Here is a 26,866-nt window from a genome sequence, read left to right as displayed (position 1 = left end):
GTGTCACATAGCTTACAGGGTAAAAATGGCATTAGAATCAAGTGACACTAACACAGTTGGTGAAGGTTTCAATTTCATTCATTAATTTATTCATAAATCCAACAGATGTGCATAAATGAACCGAAAGTGTATGTATGTATGAATTAAGTAAATATAGCCTATGCTACAGCACAAAATATATTTAATAATTCATTGATGAGGTAGATCCAAAATGGTACAACTAGGAACATGTTGTTGTAACTGCTTTTAAATGATTGTGCAAAGTAAACTAAAGTTAATACCAACTAATGTTATTAGCCTTCAAACTGGGTAATCTTGTTCGCATGTTGCAGCTATAAATGTGTTTTCAGCCCAGAATTCCCTCGCAATATGCAATTATGACAGGAATAGCATTTTCCGGAGTGTGTGTCTAAGATCAATACCGAAAGTTCCTGCTGGATTTCTTTCATTGTGTTCAAAAATCTTCTGATTCACCTCCATATGAACATCCAAGAGATTCCTCTTTCTGCAATATAAACAAATTGTTCTTCTTAACTATTTCTGTACAATAATGATTTAACAATGATAAAACATTGACTATGATGATGATTATGATGGTTACTAACAATTATGTTTGTAGACAAACCAAAACAAGCTTACCTCCTTTGCCCATTCAAAAGTGAGGATTGCAGAGCTTGCAGATACACAGACTGGTGGTTTTGCTCTGTCAGCGCTGTCTCTCGTGTCCAGCAGTGGCTCCAGAAGACATCTGCGGATGTAGGGATGGATGTCTCTCCGTAGGCCAAGGCGGGCGCGTCTGTTTCAAGGTACTCATCCCAGTAACTGTAGGAGCCAGAGTATCCAGACGACCTCTCCGGCTCAAAGGCGCTGTAGCTCTGGACAAAAAAGAGCTTGGGTTTACCCGCCAGCCCTGGACAGGCATTGGAATCAAAGAGGTGCCTGACTGCATCCAGGTTCAGCCCTGGGCCCCGTGGCTCTGTGCCCAGCAGGTGACTTTCCGAGCCCCGACTGATGATACAGCAGGCAAATGCCTCTGCACTGTGATGGTGACTGAGCTGAGCAACCTCCCGCAGGGTGGACAGGCAGTCTGTCCCACTCAGCAGCTTCCGCAAGATCACGTCGAAATGGAGACATTTGAATGTCTGTTCAAGCCGGTCTGTGTGAATAACAAACACTCCAATCAACCTTAAAAGAACCACCACAGGCTTTTGGAGACAGATCTAGAACATGGCAATCAAAGGAACCCTTATCGGGTTGAAACAGACCACAAGTGAGGTCTATCTGCCATGACAATGAGACGCTTTTTAAACTCTCACCTCCATCATTTCCCACACAGTCAATGATCAGACACACTCCTCGAGGCTGAGTCTGCATTCTATACACATCCACTGAATTCTGCGGGGGGGGGGGGGGGGGACATTATTACATCCCCTTACAGTCCACTAGAATAAGATTTGAGAAATATAGGCTTTTCCAATTTTGCCTGTTATCAAAACACCTTCTCTGGAGACAAAAAAATAGTTGACAAATTGTGTGGAATACTTATTATCAAATGAAGAAATGTAGTAAAACCACAAGTCTGTCAAAATATGGGAAAAGAAATCAGTGAAAATGGCTGTCTCACCTGATAGTATATTCTTTCAGTTTTGGTAACAGCCATTTTGTTTTTTTCTGGAAACAGAGACAGAACTCAGATAGAAACCAAAACTCACTAACTTTACGGACATATCAGCCAACAAATTGCTAATATACAAAATGCACAATCAGAAGCAACGAGATAAGACACACATTTCAAATATCACAGCATGTACTGTAATGAAAGACATGATTAGTCAGTTCTTAAATGAATTCCCTTATTACAAAAACAATCAATAATGTAATGTTTCTTACTGTGAAGTCTGGGTAGTTCCGCCTTTTCATTGCAAACCACAGGGGTAATTATAGACTCTGGTTTTGACTAGAGGGGAGAATAATTTCACCTGTGACTACAAAGCACTTAAACATCTTTCTCACTGCTGAAAGACAAGGTGACACAGAACATCTGGGAAATGTTTACAGAGCTACTAACCTTTTTCAGAAGCTGAACACCACTTGTGTGATTTGACACAGACGTTCCTTGTGTTTCTACCACTGTAACAGAAACAGTTCCATAATTTTCACTGAAATGCAAAATGACTCTTGGCACAGTCATAAGACTGAATAATCATATATATAAACAGCACATTTTATCTGTACAGACCCAGACATATTTCAAGATTCTCACCTTTCTTCTTGTACTGGTTGATTTTTTTAACCAGATCCATGCGGTGAATGCCCCTGAGACACTGCTCCATTAAGTCCATACTCTCACTGGACACTTCACCTTGTTTCTCAAGTTCAGTAACTATATCCAAGAAACTCTGTGATGGTGACAAAGAACAGTCATCTTTATTGACTCCTCTGATTTCTTTAGTTTATGAATGCAAAATAATACGAATCTTTCACATACCTGCATGCCATCGAGTCGTTCTCTTGACATGGAGCTGTGGAGTAAAAATACTATGGAGCGCAAATCCTCTGTTCCAATATTGTCACTTATATCAGCCATAAGCGCTCTGAAACAAGTGAAATTAAACACATATTTTTTTTTAAACAAGTCATAAAGGACTGTCGTTTATTAAAAGGCAATACAAACTTCAATACAAACATAAGAGAGAGTAATGTTACCTGTAGTCTGAGACGAACTGTACAGTTTTCAGTATTTCTTCAACTTCTGTCCTGCTGGATCGTAAAATCTTCTTCAATATGTCGAAACGTCTCATCCTGAACATGAGTTCCATCAAAAACATATCCATGTCCTCTACGTTCGTCACACAACTCAGTACGTCTCTGATATCTGCCGTGCCGAAATCAACGTCTTCTACTCCAGATAAGTATAGTAGAGTCTTGCGCTCCGTAATACTAAGACTTTCAGCAATTTGATTGATAGTTTGCGACAATTGTCCGGACATTTTGGCTGTTTTGTTATCCGGTGAAGTCTTGAAATGAAAAATACTTTTGTATAGTCTGTATTTCAACACCAACACTGATCAAGCACCTGTCAACGTAACGGTCAGTACGGTAAATCCATGACGTATTTCACTTCCTCTGAGGAATCCCCAGCAGGGGAAGTGAGTATGCTCATGAATAGAAACTCATGATGGTAGAACAAAAGTTCCATTACACACGTTTCAATTAGAAACCACTTACATCCTTTGAGGGTAGGCTATTTCTGTCTTGTTCGCAGAAACATCCGAATAGACCGGCAGTAGCCTACGAAATACTGTTTCGAGAGAACTTAAGTAAAACAAAAGTAAAACAAAAAGTAAATGTTTGTATTTTTTAAAGCAGTTAAATGAAAACAGCAATATGATGCTGTTTTAAGATGGTCAAACGGTATGTAGAAACATAGACACTGAAATGCTAAAATAGTGTTGTATTTCTGAATAATGTCTAATAGCTGCAAGGCTTCTCCAGTAAACATTATGGATTTTTTGCTCTTTGCTTTTGCCGATGCCCCATAAAGTTGGACCAGACAGTGATGTTATTGTATTTAGCCTAGAAAGCAGTGGAAATATCCCTTGTTTTAAATTGGTAGTTCAGGTGCAGACACAAGAAGCAGCCTGAACAACTCCCTCTGCCGAGCAAAAAGTCAAATTTGATGGACCCGAGTTTGATAACTGGGTTGCTTATAGTTGGAAAGACTGATGGCTTAGTTTTTAAAGTAATTCATGGAAATGTTTGCACTTAGATTAGACAGACATAAAATTGCTAAATGTTTTAAAGTATTCTGCAGTATTGTATACTGGGATGGAGTGGAATAAAATGGAATACATGGAATTTCACTGACATTATTCATTTGCACGTCAGACCTTAAAGGTGCAGTCTTCATACTTTATAAAAGGTGCATAGCTTTTGACGGTTCTGCCAGACTGTTCTGTGGTCAAGGAGCCTTTTCTTTAAAAAAAAAAATGTGGCATACTACATCCACAACATCCATAGCGTAGCTGAACAGTTTGTCCCTGCTTTCACCCAAAACGTGGAGGTGCTAGAAGTTGAAGTGAAAGTTAAATAGTATTGGTTGAAAAAAAAAGAAAGAAAGTTGTGGGCGGGGCTAAGTTCGTCTGGTATCCAGGCTAGCTCTTCTCACTAATAAGGTCTAGAATGCTAAAGCAATTGTAGCCAATACTGAAATGGAATCTTCAGTGAAAAAAATAAGGTAGGACTGATAACTGCAACAACTGCACAGGTTTATATTATTTTATTTATTAATGTATGCCCTTACACATGACCATACAATCTAATTACAACATCAGAGAAATCTTCATGGTAAAGACGACAAGCACACATCCTGGTTAACACCATTATGATCACATATAGTGAAGGATGCTTCGAAAGTCCAGCTTTTACTTCCAAAGATGAAGCACTTCACTGATCAGTGCTCTGACTTCTTAGGAGGGAAAAAAGCATACTCCACTGCCAAGACCACAGCAAAAGCAAGGAATCCTTTCTTGAATCCGCGGAGGAGGACGTCCTTAAAGGCGACTGGAACGCCAAATGACCCTGTATATCTCCAGGCTTCATTCCTGCAACAAAAATTATAGCATTTAAAAATGCAGTTCCACTCAATTTGAACAGCCCACTTATTATCCACAACATAATCTGTTGATAGAGAGGAATATAAGCAGGCTTAACACTTTTAATAATTAGGTACAACTTATGGATATGGTTTAGTTTAACACTCGAAAAATAACAAGAAATACACTTTTTAGACCATACAAAACGTAACTGCAAAAATGTGACTGTTACATGTTCTGAAACTATACAGATATGTAACTGTTCAGCAATCCTACATCTTTAACACAGAATCCTTTTATTTCTATATAATTTATTGTTGTGTGGTAACAGGATCATGGCTAGTTCAGATATTTGCTCATTTATGGATTCATTCAGTGACTGGCCACACTTGAAGACTATCTACAACGGCCAAAATAAACAGAGCCATGTTAAGTGAGCCTATGAGGACTTTGAAAAAAGGTGTCCAACGCAATCTATCAGTAAAGTATATGATATTCAGTTTTTGGGAATGATGGGAACGTTCTATGCAAAGAGTACTGCATACCGCATCCACGGGTCCCGCAGTCCCCTCCGAGCAAGCCTCTGCTGTGTCATTTCAAGAGGTGTTCCCTCCCATTTCCAGATCTTGTAGTCTGGCAGTGCTGCTTTACTCGGACCGTGATCCCCACCCATACCTGTCAAAAAAGTTGTATGTACACACGTTAGAGTACAGGGGTAGCTGAACATCTCTTTCGTCTCACAATGATTGTGAGACACACATTTAAGCCCTAAAAAAACAATTAACTTCAGTTTAAACAATCCATCATCGGTCGGTCCTATGCAGGCCTTGTAACGTTCATTTAGCTGGACAATTACAAGATGTTAACACATCCAAGTAAAAGCAGCAAGAGCTTGACTGCTTGCGTCGGGTATTGTCAAGAATGTCAAGAATTGTCAAGAATGTCTTAATCCTTAAAATCCTTTCAGGCTAACTGACGTTAAATCTAATTAAATCAAACGTAACGTTATCCTGTAAAATTGTTCAACAGCGTGTTAGAAAACATGACTAGTGGATTTTGTTTCCAGGGCACTGCATGGCACAACTCAAACGTCAGCTAACTTGACGTTAACCAAAGTTATGCTATACTATAAGCCAAGCTATCCCATGATATTAAAATTTAGTTTAGAATTAGAAAAACATAGCAGACTGGCAAATGTTAGCAAAGTGAAACGAGTTATTCATGTTTACATAACATATTCTGTAACGTTAGCTAGCTAGTGATAACAGTTGTCTCATTACCAGTCTATGAAGTTAGCTAGCAAGCAATCCCAAAGCTAACTAGTTAGCGTTCTGACCTTACCATACCTAGCAAACGTTAGTCAGAAGAAAGAGTTGACCATTCGTTCTTATCTGCAAATCATGAATACTGTGCATTCTTATATAACCACCGCTCTGAGAAGAAATCTGATTTTAATACAGGGAAAAATAGCAAACCTTCTGTTGTGCAGCTGGGTCACCTTAGAAATCCAAACACGACGAAGTCGACTACTGGACTGGTTGCGATGCGTATTTGTGTAATTCCCTATCGCCCCCTAGTGCTTGGGAGCGAAAATGTTGGCCTCAAAAGCAAAGCAAAAAAAGGGTCACAACTAGGCAACATCATTTTTGCAATTAATCAATATGCTGTATGAACGCAACCTAGTTAAATCTTGCTCAGTGGGGTCTGATTATGTAGAACCTTCACAAAATCGTGATTAATTGTGTTTAAGCCTGTATCTTTTTTGATTCAGATGTTCAGGCAAGCCTATGGTGTCACTGACTTACAAGGTCATACTTTTCGGAGCCTGGGGCATGTTCAATCTCAAAACGGTGTGCACGGTTTTGCTACGATTCCGGGTGCTACGATTCCGGACATGTCAGTGTGAAACCTGTGCAGTTATGGGGGTATTTTTCAGAGATAGGACATCGGTAAGGACTTTTATATGGACCCGGAGCGAATGAGGAAGTACCACCTCCATTCATTTCAATGTCCGATGCTATGCTAGGTCAGCCCTGGAAGTACCAAATTGACCACCGACATCATCTTTAAAAATTAAATTTTAGGGGTGCTCAAAGCTCCCTTCTGGCACCATTTCTACGAAAAGCCAATTGTAAATGTCTTCTATGCGGATTGGTTGATGTAGTTAACGAAATCTAAGACTAGCAGTGAAAATAATTTCGTTAACTGAATTAAAACCAATAATGACGAAAACACAAAAAAAACTATTTAAAACTACAATGAACAATGCTACACAAAAACGAAACAGATTTGCAGGTAAAATCCTGTTAGTTGCTATACCACTTTGTCCTGTTCTGTTTGACTTCTTGAGAGACACTGGCCAAATAAAAAAGGATATTCATATTTGATGACATGCATCCTTCCATCCCACCTTTTTCAGCTTCTTTATATCAAGGCTTTCTTCATAATAACAGAAACACTAAAACTAAATAACATCTAAACTAGTAAATTCCTTCAAATTACAATACAACTAGTTATGCACTTGTTAAACTAAAACCTGAAAAAGTAAATACAAATAAAAACTAATGCAAATGATAATTAAATTATAATTGTAATGGTTCTCATGGTAATGAGTTAGTGGGCAGGAGCCTCTTCATGTATGCATGTTGACAACATTTATTTACGTTAACACCTTCATGGTTGCACACCTTTTCCCACAGTTTCGTCGTTCAACCCGGAAACCGCATCGAAACGGTGCACGGCGTTATCTGATTGAATGTGCCAATGATGTAGGCTACTGATTTGTTCAGGTGTGTCTCATAAACGCCTAATGAGGCCAGCCTTATCTGTGAAGTTTCGCGTAGTAGCGTGATACTTGAATGAGCTCTGTTTAAAAAGGCCTAAATGCTTCAGTTTTGCTGTGGGAACAGACAATGCACGGAGGTATCCCTTCTGTCAAAGGATTGTCTTTAAAACAGTTGGAAGTCAGCCTACCCTGCTGATAAATAATATTAACCTATTGCAGAATGAACACTTGCAAATGCATGTAAATCTGCTCAATCCTGCTTACTTCTTGCATGTCTTTCCAGAGGAGTGCATCAAACATGTTAATGTTAACTTGGTACAATGAAATGTTATAAACTGAAAACACGATTTCTCAGTTTCTGTTCTGACATCAGCCACACTAAAGACAGGTGTAAAGGGAAGGTGTAGGTGTGGAGAGCAAAGTCCACATTTGGTCATTTCATTTGATTGGCCAGTCTGAGGTCTTATCTTGTAAGGTGCGGCACCAGTGTGTAGTTCCTGTGAAAGAAAGCCTATTTGGAGTAGAACATTTATAATTGTTTTTAGAAGAGGGATTTATTCAATATCATTAAATACAGACAACAATGGGTGCTGTGGAAAGGTTAGTGTGTGGACTTCACATACTCTCAGGTAAGAGTTTTTACTTCTTCCGTTTTTATTAGTCCGTAGGCCGCCACACCTAGTCTATCATTAGTTTCCTTGAGATTTTGATGTAACTGATAACCCATTTATATATTATTATGTATTCTGTAGTTAAAATGTGTATGGTATCTTTTGGGTATAGTTCCGGCTCTTTGCTTATCCCAACAGGATCAAAATGTTTGATCTTTCTTCTTTCTTGAAGCTCTCTCTTTGAAAAGTTTATTTCACAGAGTAACTGCTAAATAGCAAATGTTTGATTGTTAAGTGCAAACCACACTAGTTGCTGTCCTTCAACCTAAATAAAGCTTTTGTTCCATTTGATAACTGTGAATGCAGATGAACAATCTTAGCTGTGAATAGGGAACATGTTTGGTCATGCAGTAAACTTCACACTTCCTGTACCTTGAGAATGCAAATGAGTTGATGTGAAGTAACAAGGTTTGCCTGTATGTTTTATCTGTTTTTTGTGCTTGAATCACCTTGGTAACAAGAAAAAAAGTCTAAAAGAATGAAGACGCTGAGAAGAAATTCAAAAGACTTGTCTTTTTCAATGACTTTCAGCTGCCAGTTGTATGCCACTTTTTCTTTCAAGTGTTTTGGCGGCAGGTGTTGCAGTTTGCTGTTAGATGTGTAGGCAACCTTCAGCTGTCACTCATTCACAGCCAAGTGGCATTTTAACTCTAACCCATACTGAGATTTCCTTGTGATGTCTGTCATCCTACTTGTGGCACACATTGAACACATTCATCATGACTTAATATCAATATTGCAAATCACCATATTTCACAGATAAAAGTAAATGTCTTCAGTATGTTACATGTACTTTTCTGCCTATGGGAAAGCTTTTTAATGTTCCACACACAACTGACATTCACAGGAAGGTGGTAAATATTTTAAATACAATGGAGGGATTGCCGGCTTCCTGAAAGACAAACTAGAACAGAAATCCTCAAAGTTGGGAAGTTTGTCATGGGAAGTTTGTTGGGATGTTTAATAGGCAACACAGTTCTTCCAAATTGTTACATTGTGTCCATTCTGTAGTTTCATATCAAGGCCAAATATGAGCAAAAAAACGATTGATATGATTCATGGTCTGTATATGATTTAGATGATTTCTGTGTTTGTATGTAGGAAATTGTTCACGTTTACTTTTTTGTTTTGTTTAGTTCTTTCAGTCACCATGGGGATTCATGTGGAGTTTCAGAAGCAAGAGTATGAGGTTGCCAGAGATGATCCAGTTGACCTGATATGTACATTCCAGACCAAAATGGAGAACAGTCCCGCTGTTATAATCACCTGGTCAGCTGACCCTGATGACCCAGCAGAACCACTGGTACAAGATTTTCCAAAATTGTCTCAAGGCACTTAACATAGTCCAGGGCCTGAATCCCCCTGGAAAGGCAAAGGCGACAGGGGCAAGGAAGAACTCCCTCTTAACAGGGAGAAACCTTGAGCAGAACCTTGGCTCATAAGGGGGGGTAGGTGCATCTGCTTGGAGCCAGCTGGGTAGAGAGGTAGAGATAGAGGGGGGCGGCAGAAAGGAAGGGGAAGAAAGAGAGGGGAGAGAATCAGAAACATGGCAAATTAATTCATACATGTATCAGGATTAGCATGCTAGTATATACATGAGGTAAATGTACACGATACACACAAACATAAGATGGTATATACATGGTACAAAATTGATAGTGGAAACGATGGAAAGAGAGCATTCAAGTATTGCAGAACAGCTTTGCTATTACAAGGGTAAATAGAGCAATGAAACAAACTGAAGGTCGATGGTGGCAATTATTTAGATTACGGGTAGATAGGCTAGCACAGAATATGTAGATGTATCATGAGCGGGGTAGAATGAATGCATGACAGAGTGGTGGGGATGGGTAGATGTAGGCAGAGCAAGTAGATCAGGTGAAGAGACTACAGCAGCATCCCACAGTGGAGACAAAGTGAGTGGGCAGAGCTTGGATGCATAATATGTGTATATGTAGTTCATGGTTATGGTGTTGAGGAGCAATGTTTTCACAGCCAACGGCATTAGCGGGCAAAGGTCACACTATAAATGTAGGTAAACAATTAACAGTAGGTACTAAAGCCACTTTATCAGTATTAATGCCTTAGCATAATATGACATAGAAGGAAATGAAGAGGGAGAGGCTGCCCGACATGGTGTGGAGCAATTTTGTTTATGTTAAGTTTTGTTGAGTTATGGTGAGGCTGTTTGGCTGACATAGTGCTTAAGAATTTTAGTTAGGATAGCAAAAGTTGCCAGATACAACATTGTAGCTGTCGATAGCCTCATCACACGAAGCATGCTTTACCCGGGATCCGTAAAGGCCCTCCTACACAGTACGAAATGCGCTGTCTGGAGCCCAATTGTATTTATATTGTGAATTTGATAAATGTTTTGTTTTGAAGAGTTACCTCCTTTTGGACTAAATTTCTTTCTCATTCTCTTTCTTTTGTCTCGCATGCACCTTACAGATAACTATCGGAACTTACTACTATACTACTACTAAAAAACAGGTAGACATGAATGCAGCATACAAGGGCCAAGCCACTATGACAAATGATGTACCTGGTGGTCTGTCAACACTGAGCTTCTCTCATGTCACTCTGCAAGAGAACAGAGTCTTCCAATGCACAGTACAGATCCCGGGGGATAATGTTGGGCAGCAGGCGGACACAACCCGAGTGGTGGTACTGGGTGAGATGCCATCACATGTTTCTGACTGCTGATCTTGAGACTGTAGATGTTTCATTGTATTGGTAGTAGTACGAATGTAATTCTTTGTTCAAAAAGGCTGATGGCACACTCAAGTTGAACAGTAGTCAGCTTAGTGATAGCTACAGCATCAGTCAGAATGCTGACTGTCCATGCTTTCTTAATGAGATTGAACATGTCTGCTCTGGAGCAGAAGGAAAGAATGAGGAAATGGATTCAGGAAAATCAGGAAAAAAGTAGGGCAGATCCAGTGCTACTGAAGACCGGACCTACCTTAGCATTATTTTCTTATCCATGTTCACGTTTGGCATTTTGCAGACTAGTTTTACCTAAATGTTTGAAAAGTGAAGTTATTATGACACAAAACTAGCTAGGGTCAAGGACCTGCTGCCTCTCTGAGAGCATTCTGGGAACATGCTTGAAAATGGATACTAAGTTTAGAAAGTGCATAATATTACTGAATGTCAAGAAGGTTGGATGGCCACCCATTGATCATAGAAAAAATAAATAGTCAGTCTGATTTCTTTCAATTGTTCACACAACTATTGGTGTTGTAAGCTAACTGCAGTCAAACCAAATGAATGCTAGAGACATTGTTATTGGTTTTAAATATTGTATACTGAAGAAACATTGGCCAGGAACACTGATTTATAAAATAATGTTCTGTATCTCTTTCCATAGTTGCCCCATCTGTGCCCGTCTGTAATGTCCAGGGTGCAGCAGAGTATGGCCACAATATCAACCTCACCTGCAAGTCTGAGGAGGGGTCTCCAACACCCACATACAAGTGGCTGAGATTTGACCCCAGGAATAACCCCCAACCCTTTCCACCGAGAACTGTTGAGAGTATGTGTGTGCATGTTCACGTGCTTGTTTGTGTCTTTGGATACATTTTGTTAACGATTCTTTTCTGTCATTTTCTTTTTTGCCTTGAATTTTTTTAAAGATTTATTTTCCAATAGGCAATGGAGTTCTCTCTCTCTTCAATGTATCGATGGAAACATCCGGATATTACGTCTGCACCTCAACCAATAAGATTCGTTCTAATTCATACAACATGACGCTCAGTGTTGGGCCACGTAAGTGTCATTTTGAACCGTATTCTTGCAGTTCAATGGGTTTTATCTACTGGATCTGGTGGAGTCCTCCCACACCTGGTGTGTTTTGTCACTTTTCCTTGACTGAACACAGTTTAATTGTACTCATTTCAATCTGATAGATGGATTTTCAGCATAGGAGCAGGTTTGAGAACCTCTGCCCTAAAGGATATTGACATAGCTTAACTCAAGTGATTGCCATGTTGTATTGCCCATGTACAATGTTCAGGAGAAAAGTGTCCTTTTCTCTCCAGCTACCATGAAAGTCGGCGCCACAGCAGGGATCGTGGGTGGTTGTGTTGCCGGAGCAGTGGTCCTCATCATCGTTGTCTATTGCTGCTGTTGCAGGAAGAAGAAGAAGGAACCAGAATATGAAATGGAGTGTGTTCCTGACAACTTGTATTTGTTCATCTGTTTTATTTTGTTTGAGTATGTGTGTTCAGTACAACTCATCAAATAATTTTCTTCTAAATCTTGCAGAGAACCTGTTGCGTTCCATGACGAACCACCTTTGGAGACTGAAAATGTGAATGTTTTGAATACTGTGGATCGGTATGAAGAGTCCAGAGAGGATGACGGCAAACGCATTGGTTATCAACAGGATGATCGCAGTGATCGCAACGAGGGCAGTCGCTCTAGTGATCGACTTGACCGTTATGACGAGGGTCGCAGTCGCTCCAATGATCGACTTGACCGCAATGATCGACTTGACCGCAATGACGACGGTCGCAATCACTCAAGTGATCGACTTGATCGATATGATGACGGTCGCAGTCGCTCAAGTGATCGACTCGATCGCCAAGACGACAGTCGCAGTCGCTCAAGTGATCGACTCGATCGCTATGAGGACAGTCGCAGTCGCTCTAGTGATCGACTTGACCGCTACGAAGGTAGTCGAGATCGACTTGATAACAACAGTGATCGCTATGAGGACAGTCGCACTCGATATGACGATCGGCGTGACTACTATGCAGACAATCGAGATCACCATGGCAATGGTCGTTAATTCTGAGAAGATCAGCTTGATCGCTATGGTCACAGAAATGGGCAATAGGATGACCATTACAACACTCTGGTCCCATTATGATTTGCCTGAATTGTGACAGTATTGGCTGAGACTAACCATCAAACAATTCAGGGTTACATGTGCTTCCCATGTTCTTTTACCAGAGACGCTCCTGTGCTTTCAAGGTTTAGGCAATGTTTAAATTTGTTTTGCTTAATCTACTTTACCACTGCTATAGGCTAATGTAAATATATAATATCACCTTTACCTACTTTTGATCACATAAGTGCACAGTTACTATGATATCATTAAATCTATATTCATACAATCTGAATTTATAAATCTTTATATGTTTTATGTTATGCTTGATTTGTTTCCCTTAGTGATGGTTTATGTAATCCAACAAATTGAGTATTAACAGTTACGTATAATATAATTTTGTTTTATTGGCAATTTTGGTATATTTTTAATAAAGCTTGCGAACTTGGGGAAGTCTGTGTTCTGAGTTAATACATACTGTGGTGGAAAAGTAGGCTACTTTGTACTCTTTAGGTGAGGCAGGCAATCATGCTGTGAAATCTATTTGTTGAATATTATGAATACATTTTAATTAATATTTGTAGAATATTATTGATCAAAGTTGACCAATTAACCAAAGCAGTTTACCAATTGCTTGAAAGTAGGCTATATGGCCTACGGATGCACAGTTAGAAAATGTAACCGGTTTAGGCCATTGGACCGAAACAATGTAATCTCTCGGAATGTGAGATTTTGCGCTTGTCATATTTACCAAACATCCTGAATGGTATTTCGTTTTCCTTGTGCTATTGTGTTAAATCCATTAATGTTACCCAATCAAGGATAATCTTTTTCTCTCTTTAAATTCAAGACTCCTCTATCACAATTAGGGGATTAATGTTCAAAGTGTAATAGGCTACATTCCCAAATTCTTTGTGTTGGTACCTGGTGGATTGTTGATTCACCATATCTGAAATTCTGTTCTTTATACAAATGAGAGAGAAAGGTGACATATCTCTGGCCCGTAATTTGGCAGCACGATTCCAACACCCCTGTTTTTGCAGTGGTATAGTCCTGTTAGTCCGGGATTGACTGCGTTTACTTGCTTATTCCTGTACGCACAGGACCTGAGAATGAGGTGGATCGGAAATTGAGAATGAGATGGACTGAATCACTATAAATGCCCGTTTTATAATTCGGAAATGGCCTTGATGTTGAGTTGGTGGACACTTTTGCTATCTTTGCTTGGTAAGTTTATAATTTTCAGTGTTGTTTCCCAAAATCCTGCAGTAGAACATTGCAGTCGCGCAACAGGTTGATTCCACAGTGGTGGGTAGTATAGCCTCTCCCCGTCAAAACCTGTTTAAATGCAATATCTTTATCCAGTTCATTTCATCATCTAATGTATTGCATATATACAATTTATTTTCAAGTGCCGTGTTATAATATTGACCATAGGCTGCAAGTTCTCCGTTCCTATTTTTCAGTTGATTTTCAGCATTGAAACAAGCCTACGGTAATATTAGAATAAACTTGTAACGATGTATTATTGTGGGTTTTTTTTCTTCACAAAAGCATTTCAACGCTGGTTGATATAAACTGAAGTAGGCTAGATCATATCTTCGAGTGTCGGCTTCGCCTCTAACTCGAGGATGGACTTCAGAGGATATTCCACTAGCACCGTTATTTCCCGTTATTTCGTCTCATGGGGTGGGTGTAGGTAGAGGTAGAGTTTAGAATGAGCCGATGAGCCAGTGACAGTAGCTTCATCGAAATATCTCGAGTGTTGACCGGACTCTCCATGGCATCTTAAATTAAGGGACAGGCTCGCCATACCTAACTGTTGGAATGCTGCGTTTCGCTCCAGCTTTTAATGAAGTTCCTGATGAAGAAGGAATGCTGTTACGTTGCTTATGCATAAGCTACATATAGGCTACATTTAGTTTTTTCTACTCTAACTGTGATGTAGAAAATAACTGAAAATCTTCATTGGGTTGAAATGGGAGATGAAAAGCTTTTGGAAGTGAAGATTAATGCTTTGAAATGGTGGTAAATATATGCCAAAAAAACTCAGAAGATGCTTTGAAGTCAGGTGACTATTTACTTTGTTACTTATGAAAGAAAAATTAAAAGATAGCACTAAGCCAGAGCTGCTACCCCTTTTCAAAGAGGCGAGAGACTGTTGTCTTCCTGTGAGCTAGACTGGCATTTTGTAACGGCTTGGTTTAAATCTCTAACGGGTATTGGGTGTTCATGCCTGACTAGGCCAGTGGGTTTATCTCATTGGCTAGAAGTTTTCTCTCCCCCTATCTACCCCTCCTGCACGGGATCCTTTGGAGGGGTGGGAAAAGGAGGGGGGTCTCCCTAATGCCAAACAATGAGTCAGAACAGGAACAAAAGGACAAAGGGAAGGCCTGGACAACCCTGCAAGTGAAAATTTAGGACTGAACTTAGGCCTTGCCAACCTGCTCTGTCTCCCATTGCTAGAGTTGTCTTCCTCCCTCAAAAGGCAAATTGAATTTAGGCACAAATGTCCTCGTTGAGTTGTCCCTCGTGAACGTACGTCACACTTCCTCTCTTCTGGGAATGTTCAGGCCTTGCTTCCTCAACTGCAATCAGTTGGGAATTTTGAGAGATGATGACAAGCACCACCTTTTCTTCCTCTCTCTTTCTCTCTCTGTCTTGTTTTTCACCCACACACCCAGCCGCCTCATACCTCTGTGCACCCCCCACACAGAGTGGAATGTAACCTCTTTGCCTCTGTCTGCTTCAGGACAGGAGATCAGGCCGGTACACTCCTCATTTTGTCCAGCTCACTGCTCCGCTTTCTCCCACACATGAGTCTTAGAAAAGCACCGGGATTACTTGGGCCAGATGTTTTTGGGCGTTGGTGTTTTCAGTTAATCATTCCTCTCTCTCTTTCTCTCTTTCTCTTTTTCTCTCTTTCTCTCTCTCTCTGTTTCTCCTCTCTATGATCTTTTGAAGATAAAGAGTGCTCTCTTATTCGTTGACAAGGCCCCCTCTTTGACGGGAAGAAAGAAGTCATAGTTTGACTGGGTGATACGTTTGAAAACACAAGCCTTTAACTGTATCTGATTCATTCAGGGTGAGAGTACCCTCCTTGGTTTTTACCTTACATCTGGATCCAACAACACCTGCTTCTTTATCTCAAGTGTATTTATCAGTATCATATTTATTATCAGTCATGCATCATCCTTTATTTACAGATCATGCTGCCTGATGTCTGTTATGACCAAAAGAAGAACAGTATGATTCAATGCTAGGACCTGCAATCATCTGCTTGGACATGTATCTAATTTCTGACCCTCTCTCCTGCTCTCTCTCTCTCTCTCTCTCTCTCTCTTCCTCCATCAGCATTGAGCTGCGATGGAGTTCAGGTGACAGTTCGAGAGGAGAAGAAGTTTGCCATGCTGTTCCAATCAGTGGTGCTCCCGTGCCAGTACTCCACGCCCTCCTCACAGAAGGCTGTGGTGCAATGGTACTACAAGTCCTACTGCACAGATCGCACGCGCGACTCCTTCTCCTTTCCAGAGTCCCTGGGCGTCCACTCCTCCGAGCTGGGCACCAACTCCCACCTGGACTGCGCCGACAGCAGCCGCACCGTCCACATCGTGGCCTCGGGGCAGGGTGCCTCCCAGACGCTGTCACCACAGTACAAGGGGAGAGACATCTCCATCATCAACCGTAATGGCTCTTTATTTATTTCAGCTAGTTTAAGTGATTGAGATGCTGGCAAAATTGTGACATTTTAATACATTCAGACACACACTTATATACAACACATAGGCAGATGAAACAGGCGCTTATTTTAAGCAATTACCTCAATTCCTGGTTTTTGTGATAAGATCCAGTATGACCTTTTTCATATTCTTGGTCAGTTGAACAAAGATTACAAAGATTACAAGCCAACAGCCAACTGTATTGTATGAACATACATAGAGAAATGTCCCTTTCCGGTGAAGACTAGGGCAGTGATTGTACATCATAACACTCCCCCCACCCCACGGCCCTGCAGGAAACATGGCCGATTGTGCTTGGTTTTTCCTGTTCCCCTAAATAGGTCTGTTTTCTCTCTGCGGCACAAAGGACCAGGCTACACTCTAAACAGACACCCCCTACCACCCCTCCTTACTCCCCCAGTATTACTGCCCTTATCACAAGTAAACACCCTTTTATCTCTCTTGCCACCCCCTAGCTCTTTCTCTGTCTCTTTCTAACATTGTGGAAAAGGTTGTTGAATGGCTAGTGTTATTTATTGCTGTCTGTGTGTCAGGCGATTTAATGCATGTCCTGAATGCCCCCTGATCTTTGTTTACATTTACCTGGCAGAGGCCGACTTGCGCATTGGAGAGCTGCAGTGGGGAGACAGCGGCGTGTACTACTGCAAGGTCGTCATCGCCGACGATGTGGTGGGCCAGAATGAGGCGTACGTGGAGCTGCTTGTAATGGGTGAGTCGGCTCAGGAAGTGAGTCATTATTTTCGGACAGGAAACTCCTTGGCTGCTCTGAGGGAGTGTTTGCTTGCAGGGGCCTAATGGTAGACTCACCCCGCAGACCATTTCCTCTGATGCTGTGATCTAGATCGCCACATTCCTGGTCTCTTCCTCCTTTCTCCTGCCTCTCTGATTCTGTTCAACGATGGGCAGGGTCTGGGTCATGGCACACGGCGACCACACGGCGACCACGCCATAACACACTGAAGAGAGTGTTTGTTGGTCTTAAAAGAGGACAAAATGCTGCATGTCTGTGTATGTGTTTGTGCGCCAATCTGTTTGGAATGTTTTTTTTGTTGTGACCGTTGGAGTACCAACTCCAGAGCCCCCATCGACACCAGTGTCTGCGTTCCGGAGGGCACTTACAAGGGCTGCCATGACGACTGCTGAATGGCGCATGCCTCTCGGCAGGACTCCGATCCTCAAAGAGAGGCTCTATTGTTCAGTGCTCCTGCTAAGATCAGAGTAGCTTAGTGAAGCCTTCACATATCAGAGGCAGAGGAAGGTATGTTTGTACAGCACAGTAGAACCACATGTACCCTGGCTACACTGCTCGGGCAGCAGAGACAGAACTCCACGGACCCTCCGTGCCAGACAAAAGAAAAATAGCTCGTAGTTATTGACTCGAGCAATGTAAGCCACTTCTTAAGCCATTTCCATGGAAACGGAGAGCTCCTGTGAGGCCGAAGGACTTCTGCTGAGTAGTCCCAAAAAAGTTGAGGGACAGAGAGGGCAGGAGAGAGACAAAGATGGCACGATTTGGGAGCAGGATCTGGAGGGATTTATTGCAAACGCTGACTAATGTAAAAAGCTTTTAATGGCATGAGTAATTAAGTTATAATTGGCTTAGGAAAGGGTTGGGATGATCAGCAGCCAGAGTGTATTATTTGTCTGATAGAGCCACAGGTTGATTCAGTTGTTACAAGGAGATGACTGAAACCTTCCTTCAGAATGCATCTATCCTTTTTAGTACTTGATTCTTTCTTTTTCTTTCTCTCTTATCTACTCTATCTTCCCTTCCTCAGTTTTCCCCCTGCTGTTTCATGTGACCCTTCTGTCCTCTCTCTCTCTTTCTCTCTCTCTCTCTCTCTCTCTCTCTCTCTCTACCTCTCTCTCTCTCTCTCTCTCTCTCTCTCTCTACCTCTCTCTCTCTACCTCTGAGTAGCTTCAGGTTCAGTGTTTCCTGAGACTCTCCAGTTTCACTGCTGATGACTGCGAGGTCGAGCATGGGGCTATTTCTCTCCCTCATGCCTGCCTACTCAGCAGTGACGCGAGCGGAGCGCTTAAATCTCCACTGACAGCTAACCAACCTGTCTCACACAGCACTCAGGGGAGAGGGGGTTGGTGGACGGGCGGCATCATGTACGGTCAGGTTGAGTAAGTAGTGCAGCCAGTCCACTCCTAAACAGCCACGTCTCCATGGAGACTACAGATAATAAAACCGTGTGCTTTGCATTAAGTTGAAGCATTTCTGTGGTCATTTCCATGACACATTCAGGAGAAAAGACGTTCTTTGGGAGGAATGTGTTATCTCCAGTGGCATGTCATCAGGAGATAAGACTGGATGGGTTTGGGCTGTTAGGTCTTCCACTTTGACTAATGGGGTCAGTGTGAGGTTTTTTCATAACACTCAGCAGATGTGGGAGGATGACTGTTCTCTCGTGGTTCTTAGTGTTTTTTAGCGTGTTGTTTTGTGGTAACATTAGCAACATTGAGGTCAGTTTAAACGGTGGCAACTGCCTGTTGTCATTAGCTATGTGAGAATATGTGCCTCTCTCTGTGGAGGGAACCTCGCATGCAAGGCCCTAATCCAGTCGTAGTAGGAGGGGGTTGGAAGATGGACCTCTGTCTGGCCAGTGGTGATTGGACGGTCAGGTAGGACTCCCACAGCTTCTTCACAAAGCCGGCACTGTTACTGTGGAGATGACACTCCCATAACCCCCATTCCACGAAACTAATGAGTTGGGGGGGGGGACTGTTTAATTAGACCCATAATTCCTCCATGTCTGCCCCCCTTTGTGTTCTCAAACTGTACCCCTTTTACCCTGCCCCCTTCCACCCATGCCTCCCCTCAGCCTGTCCCCATGGCAAGCTTCTCTGGGCCCCTCAACCATCTGTAGAACTGGATCTGCTGCTGGTGCTAAATATAACCCAGGAGGAAATAACTTCCCTACCTGCTGCTACCAGACCTGAGACAAATATTAGCAAAGTGTAACAAAGTAATACATGAACCTCATATTGGGATCAGACTTGCTCACAACCACTATCGTGAAAACAATATGAAGAAAAGTATATTTGACGACTGTGACTGGCTGACAGGGATATTTGTGAGACTGACGAGTAAACAGACCACAGAGAAATGGGCTAAAGATAGGTGGTGTCTCTTGGATCAGTAGCATAACATAATTGTTATTGGCTCCAGTGCAAATACAACCCCTCACCCCCACCCCAAACACAAGCGCACGCTCGTGTGCCCACACACAGATGGATGCACACACACACACACACACACACACACACACACACACACACACTCACACACACACACACACACACACACACACACAATGGCAAAGAAGACAATTGCTGTGTCACCATGGAGAGGCTCTACATGCAGTCATGAAGCATGGATAAAAAAATAGAATCTCATTTTGTCAGTTTAGCAGTACACTCAACCTGTTCGCTTTTTTTCTTTCTCTTTTGAGCGTAGATTTTTAGTTTGGGCTTACTAAACATTCGTAGGTCGTAAGCCTAATTACTAGTGGGAAACTCTCATTTTCCTATGATACCTAGTTTCCGAGTTGTGACATCGAGAGAGTGTCACCACCAAAAATGTCCAGGCATGGCATCAACAGATGATAAAAAATAGTTTAGTTAATACTATCATGTTGTAAGCTACATTAAATGTGTGTGTATGGCAATGCTTCATCAAAGGTTTCATCAACAGAGATAGATCTAAGTTAACGTGATTGTGGACTTTTTGTTCACAGCTGATTTTCTTGAATTAAATGAATTTGTGAAGCATGGTCCACAGCATATAGGTCTTCTTCAGTTTATGGTTCACTGGGTAGGAGTTCATCTGTCTCTGATGCCCAAGACTGCTTTGTATGATTTTACTTTGATGAGAAAACATCAAACATATAGAAACAGTGTCTTTGACAGGTAATCCATTTTTTAAAGATGCTTCCTTATTTGTGCTAGATTGTTGACGAGGGCCTTGAATGCGTGACAAGTGGTAAATACGATTTCCGAACTTAGAAGTAGGATCTTATGACACCATTAGTCCCACGGCTCGTGAGCGCATACTGTGCCCTCTGAACCTTAACCCCTGCCCTTCACATCAGAGATGTTATTGCATGAGTTGCTCATGTTATAACACTCAAAGATGCTCACCTAACATTCCCATGGGCCACACATGAGAATGTCCATGCATGATGTGAAGTTTCTTTGAATGCTTTTCTGAGTATTAACATTGACATTCTGTTTAGTGCACTAACTCTGATATTCACACTCTTGCAAGCTGCTCTGCACCATCGCTTCCTCTTCCTGTTTGCCTCTTATCTCTTCGCTGGCATCCTGTCGGCCGCCGCTCACCTGTGCTCTCCCTCTCTCTCTAGGTAGGACAGGTGAGCTGGACGATATCCTGCCTGAGTTTGATATGGAGATAATGCCAGGTATGGCGGCTTCCTTTTCTCCCCTTCTCTCCAGCTCTCTGCACAGGCAGCTTATCCTCTGACACTACTCGCTTCAGCCCCCCCCCCCCCCCCCCCCCCGGCTTTCTTCCACTACGCTTCTGTAATTCTGTGATTCATCCTCTCTAGTTCTCTATAGTAAGCCACTAATAACCCATGCTAACTTCATCCAATCAAAAGCAGGAACCACTCATGTGCCATCCATTGTTGAACTGCTGATTAGCTTGTTTGCATGGTAGACCCTTGAAATTGTAGAATATCAAACTCACTAGGGAGGATTGAGTGAGTTAGAAAGATAGCAGGAAGTCCCTGATTATGTTGGTGGGTTAGCCCAACTGTTGAGATAGTATCAGACGCAGACCCACACCCCGACCATCATCACAAGATTATGGGAAAAGAAAGGAGGAATGCAGCGGATGGTTGAGGGCATCTCAGATGATGGTCAGATTAGGATTATAGGACGTATGCGCAGTGAAATGGGCAAACAAATACTTAGATATACATGAATAGTTTTATTTATTGGACTGATTAGTGGTAATTAGTTTTTATTAGTTAAATTGATCTAATTGTGTTAGAGATGCAGAGCTCTGTCCCATGTCAGTAGTGGCATATGTTGAACTTGTTGGGGACTGCTGTGCTGTGTCTGTTCTAGAGTGGCTGTTTGTGGCAGCTGTAGTGTTGGGCAGTGTGCTGTTCCTGTTGCTGGTGGGGGTCTGCTGGTGCCAGTGCTGCCCTCACTCCTGCTGCTGTTACGTGCGATGCTGCTGCTGCCCAGAGACCTGCTGCTGCCCGCGCCATCGTAAGTGACACACACACACACACACACACACACACACACACACACACACACACACACAGGCATATCATGTACACACACAAACATAGTGACACACACACGACACACATATCATGTACACACACAAACATGCAAGTATACTTTGTAAAGTGCATTGAAGGACGTATGCACGCATACCAACACTCACCTCACATATCCTGTAAGCGCACACACACACATCAGCACCTCGTACATTTGGACCATTGATGAGACTGTGATGTGCACTTCAGTGTATGAAGCAGGGAAGATGATCAAGAGCACCCAGCCCACCCCCATCCCCATGTATCCCACCTACTACCTACCCGGTGTCCCCAGCATCATTCCCCAGCCTTCCCTCTCTGTGATCGAGCCCAAGATGGCCTCCGTCCCCCCGTCTGTGGAACACAATGGCCCTGGAGGTGAGTGAGCCACTCTTCATTTTTTTTTTAGTGGGGTCCTGATTAGGGTCCTACCTTAATCAGTCTGCTTATGAAAGCATAGATTCCAAAGTAAAGCTTAGTAGGATTCCAATTGGTCAGTCCTTCTGTCTCTAAAAGCTCGGTCCAATACTAATTCTCACTAACATCATTGTAGATTGTCATTCAAGTTCATCTTAATCCTCTAACTCGGTATGTGTGTCTTTCCAATTAACCTTAAATCACATGATGTAGTATTCGTATTTATTTGTTGTATTTGAAGAAAAAAGACAGGAGACTGTGTTACTGTGGTTTCTGTAGATGGACTAAAAGGCAGAGAAAAGTAGGTTTACATTGTTAAAGGGATGTTTGCGGTCTGGAGTGTAAGTGTGTGGAAGGTCCACAGTTTAAAGTGAGTAGCAGGTTGTGGATAAAGAACACAGATGTGTGAGTGAGGGAGAGTGAGACTGAGAGTGAGACTGAGAGTGAGACTGAGTGTGAGACTGAGTGTGAGAATGAGTGTGAGAGTGAGTGTGTGTGTGTGGGGTGGGGGGAGAGAGAGAGAGAGAGAGAGAGAGAGAGAGACTATGAGAGTGAGATTGAGAGTGAGTGTGTGTGTGTGTGGGTTGGGGGAGAGAAAGAGAGAGAGAGAGACTATGAGAGTGTGTGGTCGTGTGTTATCAGAAGGACACAAAAGCCATATAGTCTCTGTGTGTGTCCACAGTGCGCAGTGGCTATCGCTTCCAGCAAAGTCAGAGTCAGGACTCTATGAAGGTTGTGTACTACATAGAGAAGGAGCTTGCACAGTTCCAGCCCAGCCAGATGCCAAACCATAAATGTAAGCCTGTGGGGAGTTAGCCTAATTCTCTGCAATCATGTGACCTTGTGTGTTTGTGTGTGTGAGTGAGAGAGAGAGAGAGAGTGTGTGGATTTGCTTGTCCACGAGTCTGTGTGTGTGTGTGTGTGTGTAGTAGTAGTAGTGGGGGAGTGCCTGAGCTGCTTTCAGGGCAAAGGTCAGGTGAAAAGTTAACATTCATTACACACGGCAGCCTTTCACTTTCCCTCTCTCCCTCTCTCCCTCTCATGCTCTCTAGCTGTTGTCCGTAGACTTGCATGCTATTGTTACATGTGTCACTTGTCTGTCAAGTCATTGTCAGTGTTCTTGTTCGAAAAAAAGTACTGAACATCTTAATGTGCTCATGATCTTGTGCTCATGACGTTTCCTTCCTTAGTCTTCTGGCCTTATCCTACTATGAAGTAACATGATGTGTTGAGTCATTTTACGTAGCTAACAGTTTTGGGATATTAATGGACAAGACTTTCATTATAACAGTAGTATTCCTGGTCCTAAAAAAGATGTTGTATTTCAGTGGCGGGAAGTGTATCAGAATTGAGCTCTCTGCACGAGGGTGATACCGATTTCCGGCAGACCTATCGGCAGGTGCAGAGGAAAGCTCTCCCACCAATCAGTGACTTTGATGATGAGCCACGCATCCACACAAGCTCCACCTCCCATGGACCCCGGTCCACACGCTACCCCAGCAACCACACAGAGGAGCATCATGATGGACGGTGTGTGTGTGTGTTTGTGTGTAAATGTGTGTGTGTGTTTATGTGTGCATTCATGTAGTTGTGTATATGTGATGGCTTAATCGATCAGCTCCTTTGGCTAGGTTTTTACATTGACTGTATCCTCACCAGGTGGAACCCCCGATCGGAGCACTTGCAGAGGAAGGCGTTTGGCTCCAGGGGGCGCACTGGCTCACTGGATGAGCTGGAGGAGTTTGCCCAATGCTACGATCGGCGGGGCCGCAGAGGCGACGAGAGAGACCATGAGCGTGACTATGACCTGGAACAGAGGCCTCGTGATAACTATCCGACCTATCGAGACACCTCGGCCAGGCGTTACCAGGACAACGATGAGGACGACGGCTGGCGCAGCCGTCACAGCCCGCCGCCTTCGCCTCGGAAACGGTCGCACACTGGCGACAGCGAGCGTCGCGGGCACCGCGGCAACTCCTACGACGACACTTTCCTCAACTCGCTGCTGGAGCGGAAAGCCCGAGGTGGGAGGGGGGCGCGGGGGGAGGAGGACAGCGACACGCCCTCTAAGGGCAGCTCCAAGAAGAGCAGCGACTGCTACTACAGCAGGTCGCCCAGCAACCGGCCAGAGGAGGACGACCCGTTGCCTCCTTACACGGAACTGGCACTGGAGCGGCAGAGGGCAGCCAACCCACCCGACCGCTACCGGACTGTGGAGCCGAGCGCGCGGCCTTTCTGTTACACGCGGCCCGTCAATGGCCAGAGTGCGTCCCACACCTTACAGGACCGCCGGGACGAGCACGACAAGGCCAAGAAAGTGGTGAGTTATCTGTAGGAGGAGGTCGCCATCCGAGCCGGCCGCCGCTTATTACTGTACACGCAGAGCTCAAGCTTTAAAGTTCGCCTTGCTATGGAGCTGAAGCCACCAGCCAAAAACAAAGAGCTTCAGATATGCAGGAAGGCCTTCAGTATTAAAACCACACACACCCAAGATGTTCAGTCTAACAGCATCATTAGCAGAGTGTCTAAAGCCTAAAGTACCTCACATTTGCAAGCTGAGAAACAGGAGGTCAGTCCTTAGAGCTCAGGAATATCAGGTTACTCTGTGTAATAAACAGGACAACAAACCAGCTCCAAGCTGGTGCCCTGGGCTAGAGTGTAAAGATATAGGAAATACTTCTGATGCTCTCAACTCACCATCGCACACCACCAGCACTTTGACTTCAGTCAGGTGATAGGGGGCCTGTAAGCCAAAATAGGAAGTGGATATGACTTTTTTGCACCAGCTATGTTGTAAATGTATCTCCGTTTGTTGCTAAACTCTTGCCCTTTTTGTGTTTTTTTTACAACTGTTATCATGTATGGACAGAATGTATTGTATCTATTGAATATAAAAGATTTTTTTATTGAGATGATATTGTGAATATTCAAGTTGACCTGACTTTCCTCTTTGTATTACTGTCATACTAGGTTTAGCATTTTAATTTAATTTTGTTCATGTTATTGTTATCGTAACCCCGTCAATGTACATAGCATGCAACCTAACAGACCTTACTAACAGAGCATGAGCTGCATGTTGGCTGTGGATCCTCACACCTCTCACTGACAGACCTGACTAATCGAGCTTGAGCAGCACGTAAACAGTGTCCCTAACGTCTGGCTCTTGGTGTTTTTTAACAGAGCACTCATCTAAGCAGAGACTCTCTCATAGTATGACTCCACCAGAGAAGCTTGCGAGCGCAAAGCGCCTGGCTGTCACAAACAGCAGACTAACTAAGCAGCACATACGGCAATCTGACCAAGACCCAGCAGCTAACGGACTGACCAAGAAGAAAATAACTGGAAAACTCAATCACCCAGAAGACACAAGAATTGTGTGTGTGTGTGTGTGTGTGTGTGTGTGTGTGTGTGTGTGTGTGTGTGTGTGTGTGTGTGTGTGTGTGTGTGTGTGTGTGTGTCAGTATACATGAATATGCATATTATTGCATGTATTTCTCTGTTTGTATATGTTACCATTACTAAGTGCTGAGTTTGTGTGTGTGTGTGTGTGTGTGTTTGTGTCAGTATACATGAATGTGCATATGCACGTGTATTTCTATATGTTACCATTACTAAGTGCTCTGTGTGTGTGTGTGTGTGATGTGCAACCATCCCAGCCCACTTACGGTCTCCTTGTCTTTTTGGAGTCATGCCTTGATACGTCTCTGAAGAAAAGAACAATCTAATGATTGTAATGTTTTTTTTTTTTTTCATTCTCTACAATAAGGACCACTCTGCGTCCAACAACAGTTACAAACTGTATGGGAGCAGTCAATGGGATAGGTTACAACAATACATCATTGTGTGAAGCTGTTGTGGAACTAGTCCGTACTGATGGTTCTCTTGCAGCTCAGGGTCACCTACCAGTGTTTATATTTCTTTTTATAATGTACTGTAAGTGCCTATTATTGCCTTTTTAAATAAGTGTTCTAAATTTGCACTATAGTGTAGTGTTAGGCTACTGATACGGAGTTAATCAGTTGGCCCACAATGCGGTGGCCATTCAAAAAGGTGCCATTCTTTTGTATGGATTTGCATTTCATAATGTTTGTCATTATGATGTTTTTGATATAAACATGCTCTCTATTTTATGACGTGTGTCTGTGTGTTTGTGTGGTTACTTGATAGATCCTGATTCATGTGTTCCTGTGCGTGTTCCTGATAAAGTGTGTTTCTTATCGGCAATTAGTGTAAACAGCTTAATGAATGAACAAACATGCACACACAAGTACAAACACATAGACTATCTTATCATTTTTAATCTTGTCATCGTTTGAACAAATTTGTTCACAGGACCTAATTCAATAATGTTAAAATCGCCATTGGCACACACTGTTTATGAAGAGATACCAGTGATAGATTTGAATGGTTAGGCTTTTTAGATATATGAGGAATGAGAGCCGTTGAAAAAGGAAACAGTACAGGATTTGGAAATTCCCAAAGGCAAGAAGATCCATCCTGTCCAGGATGAAATCACAATACCAG

At 42.6% G+C, this 26,866-nt stretch overlaps 4 protein-coding genes across 7 annotated transcripts; 2 read left to right on the top strand and 2 right to left on the bottom strand.

Annotated features, from left to right (window-relative positions):
* Positions 1 to 64: 64 nt before the first annotated feature.
* LOC105908702 (CASP8 and FADD-like apoptosis regulator) lies at positions 65 to 3,243 on the bottom strand. Its single transcript, XM_031560257.2, has 9 exons — positions 2,707 to 3,243; positions 2,489 to 2,594; positions 2,264 to 2,399; positions 2,069 to 2,130; positions 1,891 to 1,957; positions 1,625 to 1,671; positions 1,317 to 1,395; positions 640 to 1,156; positions 65 to 505 (listed from the first exon to the last, which is right to left on the bottom strand). Exons 1-9 carry the CDS (start codon positions 2,988 to 2,990, stop codon positions 376 to 378), a joined length of 1,428 nt encoding a protein of 475 aa, XP_031416117.1. The 5' UTR covers positions 2,991 to 3,243; the 3' UTR covers positions 65 to 375.
* Positions 3,244 to 4,264: 1,021 nt separating this feature from the next.
* ndufb3 (NADH:ubiquinone oxidoreductase subunit B3) lies at positions 4,265 to 6,179 on the bottom strand. 2 transcript variants are annotated; one of them, XM_012837270.2, is made up of 3 exons: positions 6,071 to 6,179; positions 5,141 to 5,270; positions 4,265 to 4,604 (listed from the first exon to the last, which is right to left on the bottom strand). In XM_012837270.2, exons 2-3 carry the CDS (start codon positions 5,266 to 5,268, stop codon positions 4,454 to 4,456), a joined length of 279 nt encoding a protein of 92 aa, XP_012692724.1. In that variant the 5' UTR covers positions 5,269 to 5,270; positions 6,071 to 6,179; the 3' UTR covers positions 4,265 to 4,453. The 2 variants fall into 2 exon arrangements, with proteins under 2 accessions (XP_012692724.1, XP_031435273.1); XM_031579413.2 differs by lacking the exon at positions 6,071 to 6,179 and adding an exon at positions 5,942 to 6,064.
* Positions 6,180 to 7,475: 1,296 nt separating this feature from the next.
* Positions 7,476 to 12,846, top strand: LOC105908701 (cell surface A33 antigen-like). The gene is made up of 7 exons (XM_031578203.1): positions 7,476 to 8,009; positions 9,188 to 9,354; positions 10,503 to 10,725; positions 11,425 to 11,589; positions 11,706 to 11,822; positions 12,095 to 12,221; positions 12,321 to 12,846. Exons 1-7 carry the CDS (start codon positions 7,964 to 7,966, stop codon positions 12,844 to 12,846), a joined length of 1,371 nt encoding a protein of 456 aa, XP_031434063.1. The 5' UTR covers positions 7,476 to 7,963.
* Positions 12,847 to 13,271: 425 nt separating this feature from the next.
* ildr2 (immunoglobulin-like domain containing receptor 2) lies at positions 13,272 to 26,472 on the top strand. 3 transcript variants are annotated; one of them, XM_031560236.2, is made up of 10 exons: positions 13,272 to 14,112; positions 16,240 to 16,569; positions 17,215 to 17,334; positions 20,996 to 21,052; positions 21,723 to 21,869; positions 22,136 to 22,303; positions 23,025 to 23,138; positions 23,671 to 23,872; positions 24,002 to 24,662; positions 25,523 to 26,472. In XM_031560236.2, the coding sequence occupies exons 1-10, from the start codon at positions 14,067 to 14,069 to the stop codon at positions 25,556 to 25,558; spliced, it is 1,881 nt and encodes a 626-aa protein (XP_031416096.1). In that variant the 5' UTR covers positions 13,272 to 14,066; the 3' UTR covers positions 25,559 to 26,472. The 3 variants fall into 3 exon arrangements, with proteins under 3 accessions (XP_031416096.1, XP_031416101.1, XP_012691825.2); XM_031560241.2 differs by lacking the exon at positions 20,996 to 21,052; XM_012836371.3 differs by lacking the exon at positions 23,025 to 23,138.
* Positions 26,473 to 26,866: the final 394 nt, after the last annotated feature.

The sequence above is a fragment of the Clupea harengus genome, chromosome 2 (genome assembly GCF_900700415.2).
Source record: "Clupea harengus chromosome 2, Ch_v2.0.2, whole genome shotgun sequence".
Classification (NCBI taxonomy): Eukaryota; Metazoa; Chordata; class Actinopteri; order Clupeiformes; family Clupeidae; genus Clupea; species Clupea harengus.
The sequence above is the reverse complement of the archived record's forward strand: the minus strand, read 5'-3'. Positions and strand labels throughout refer to the sequence as shown.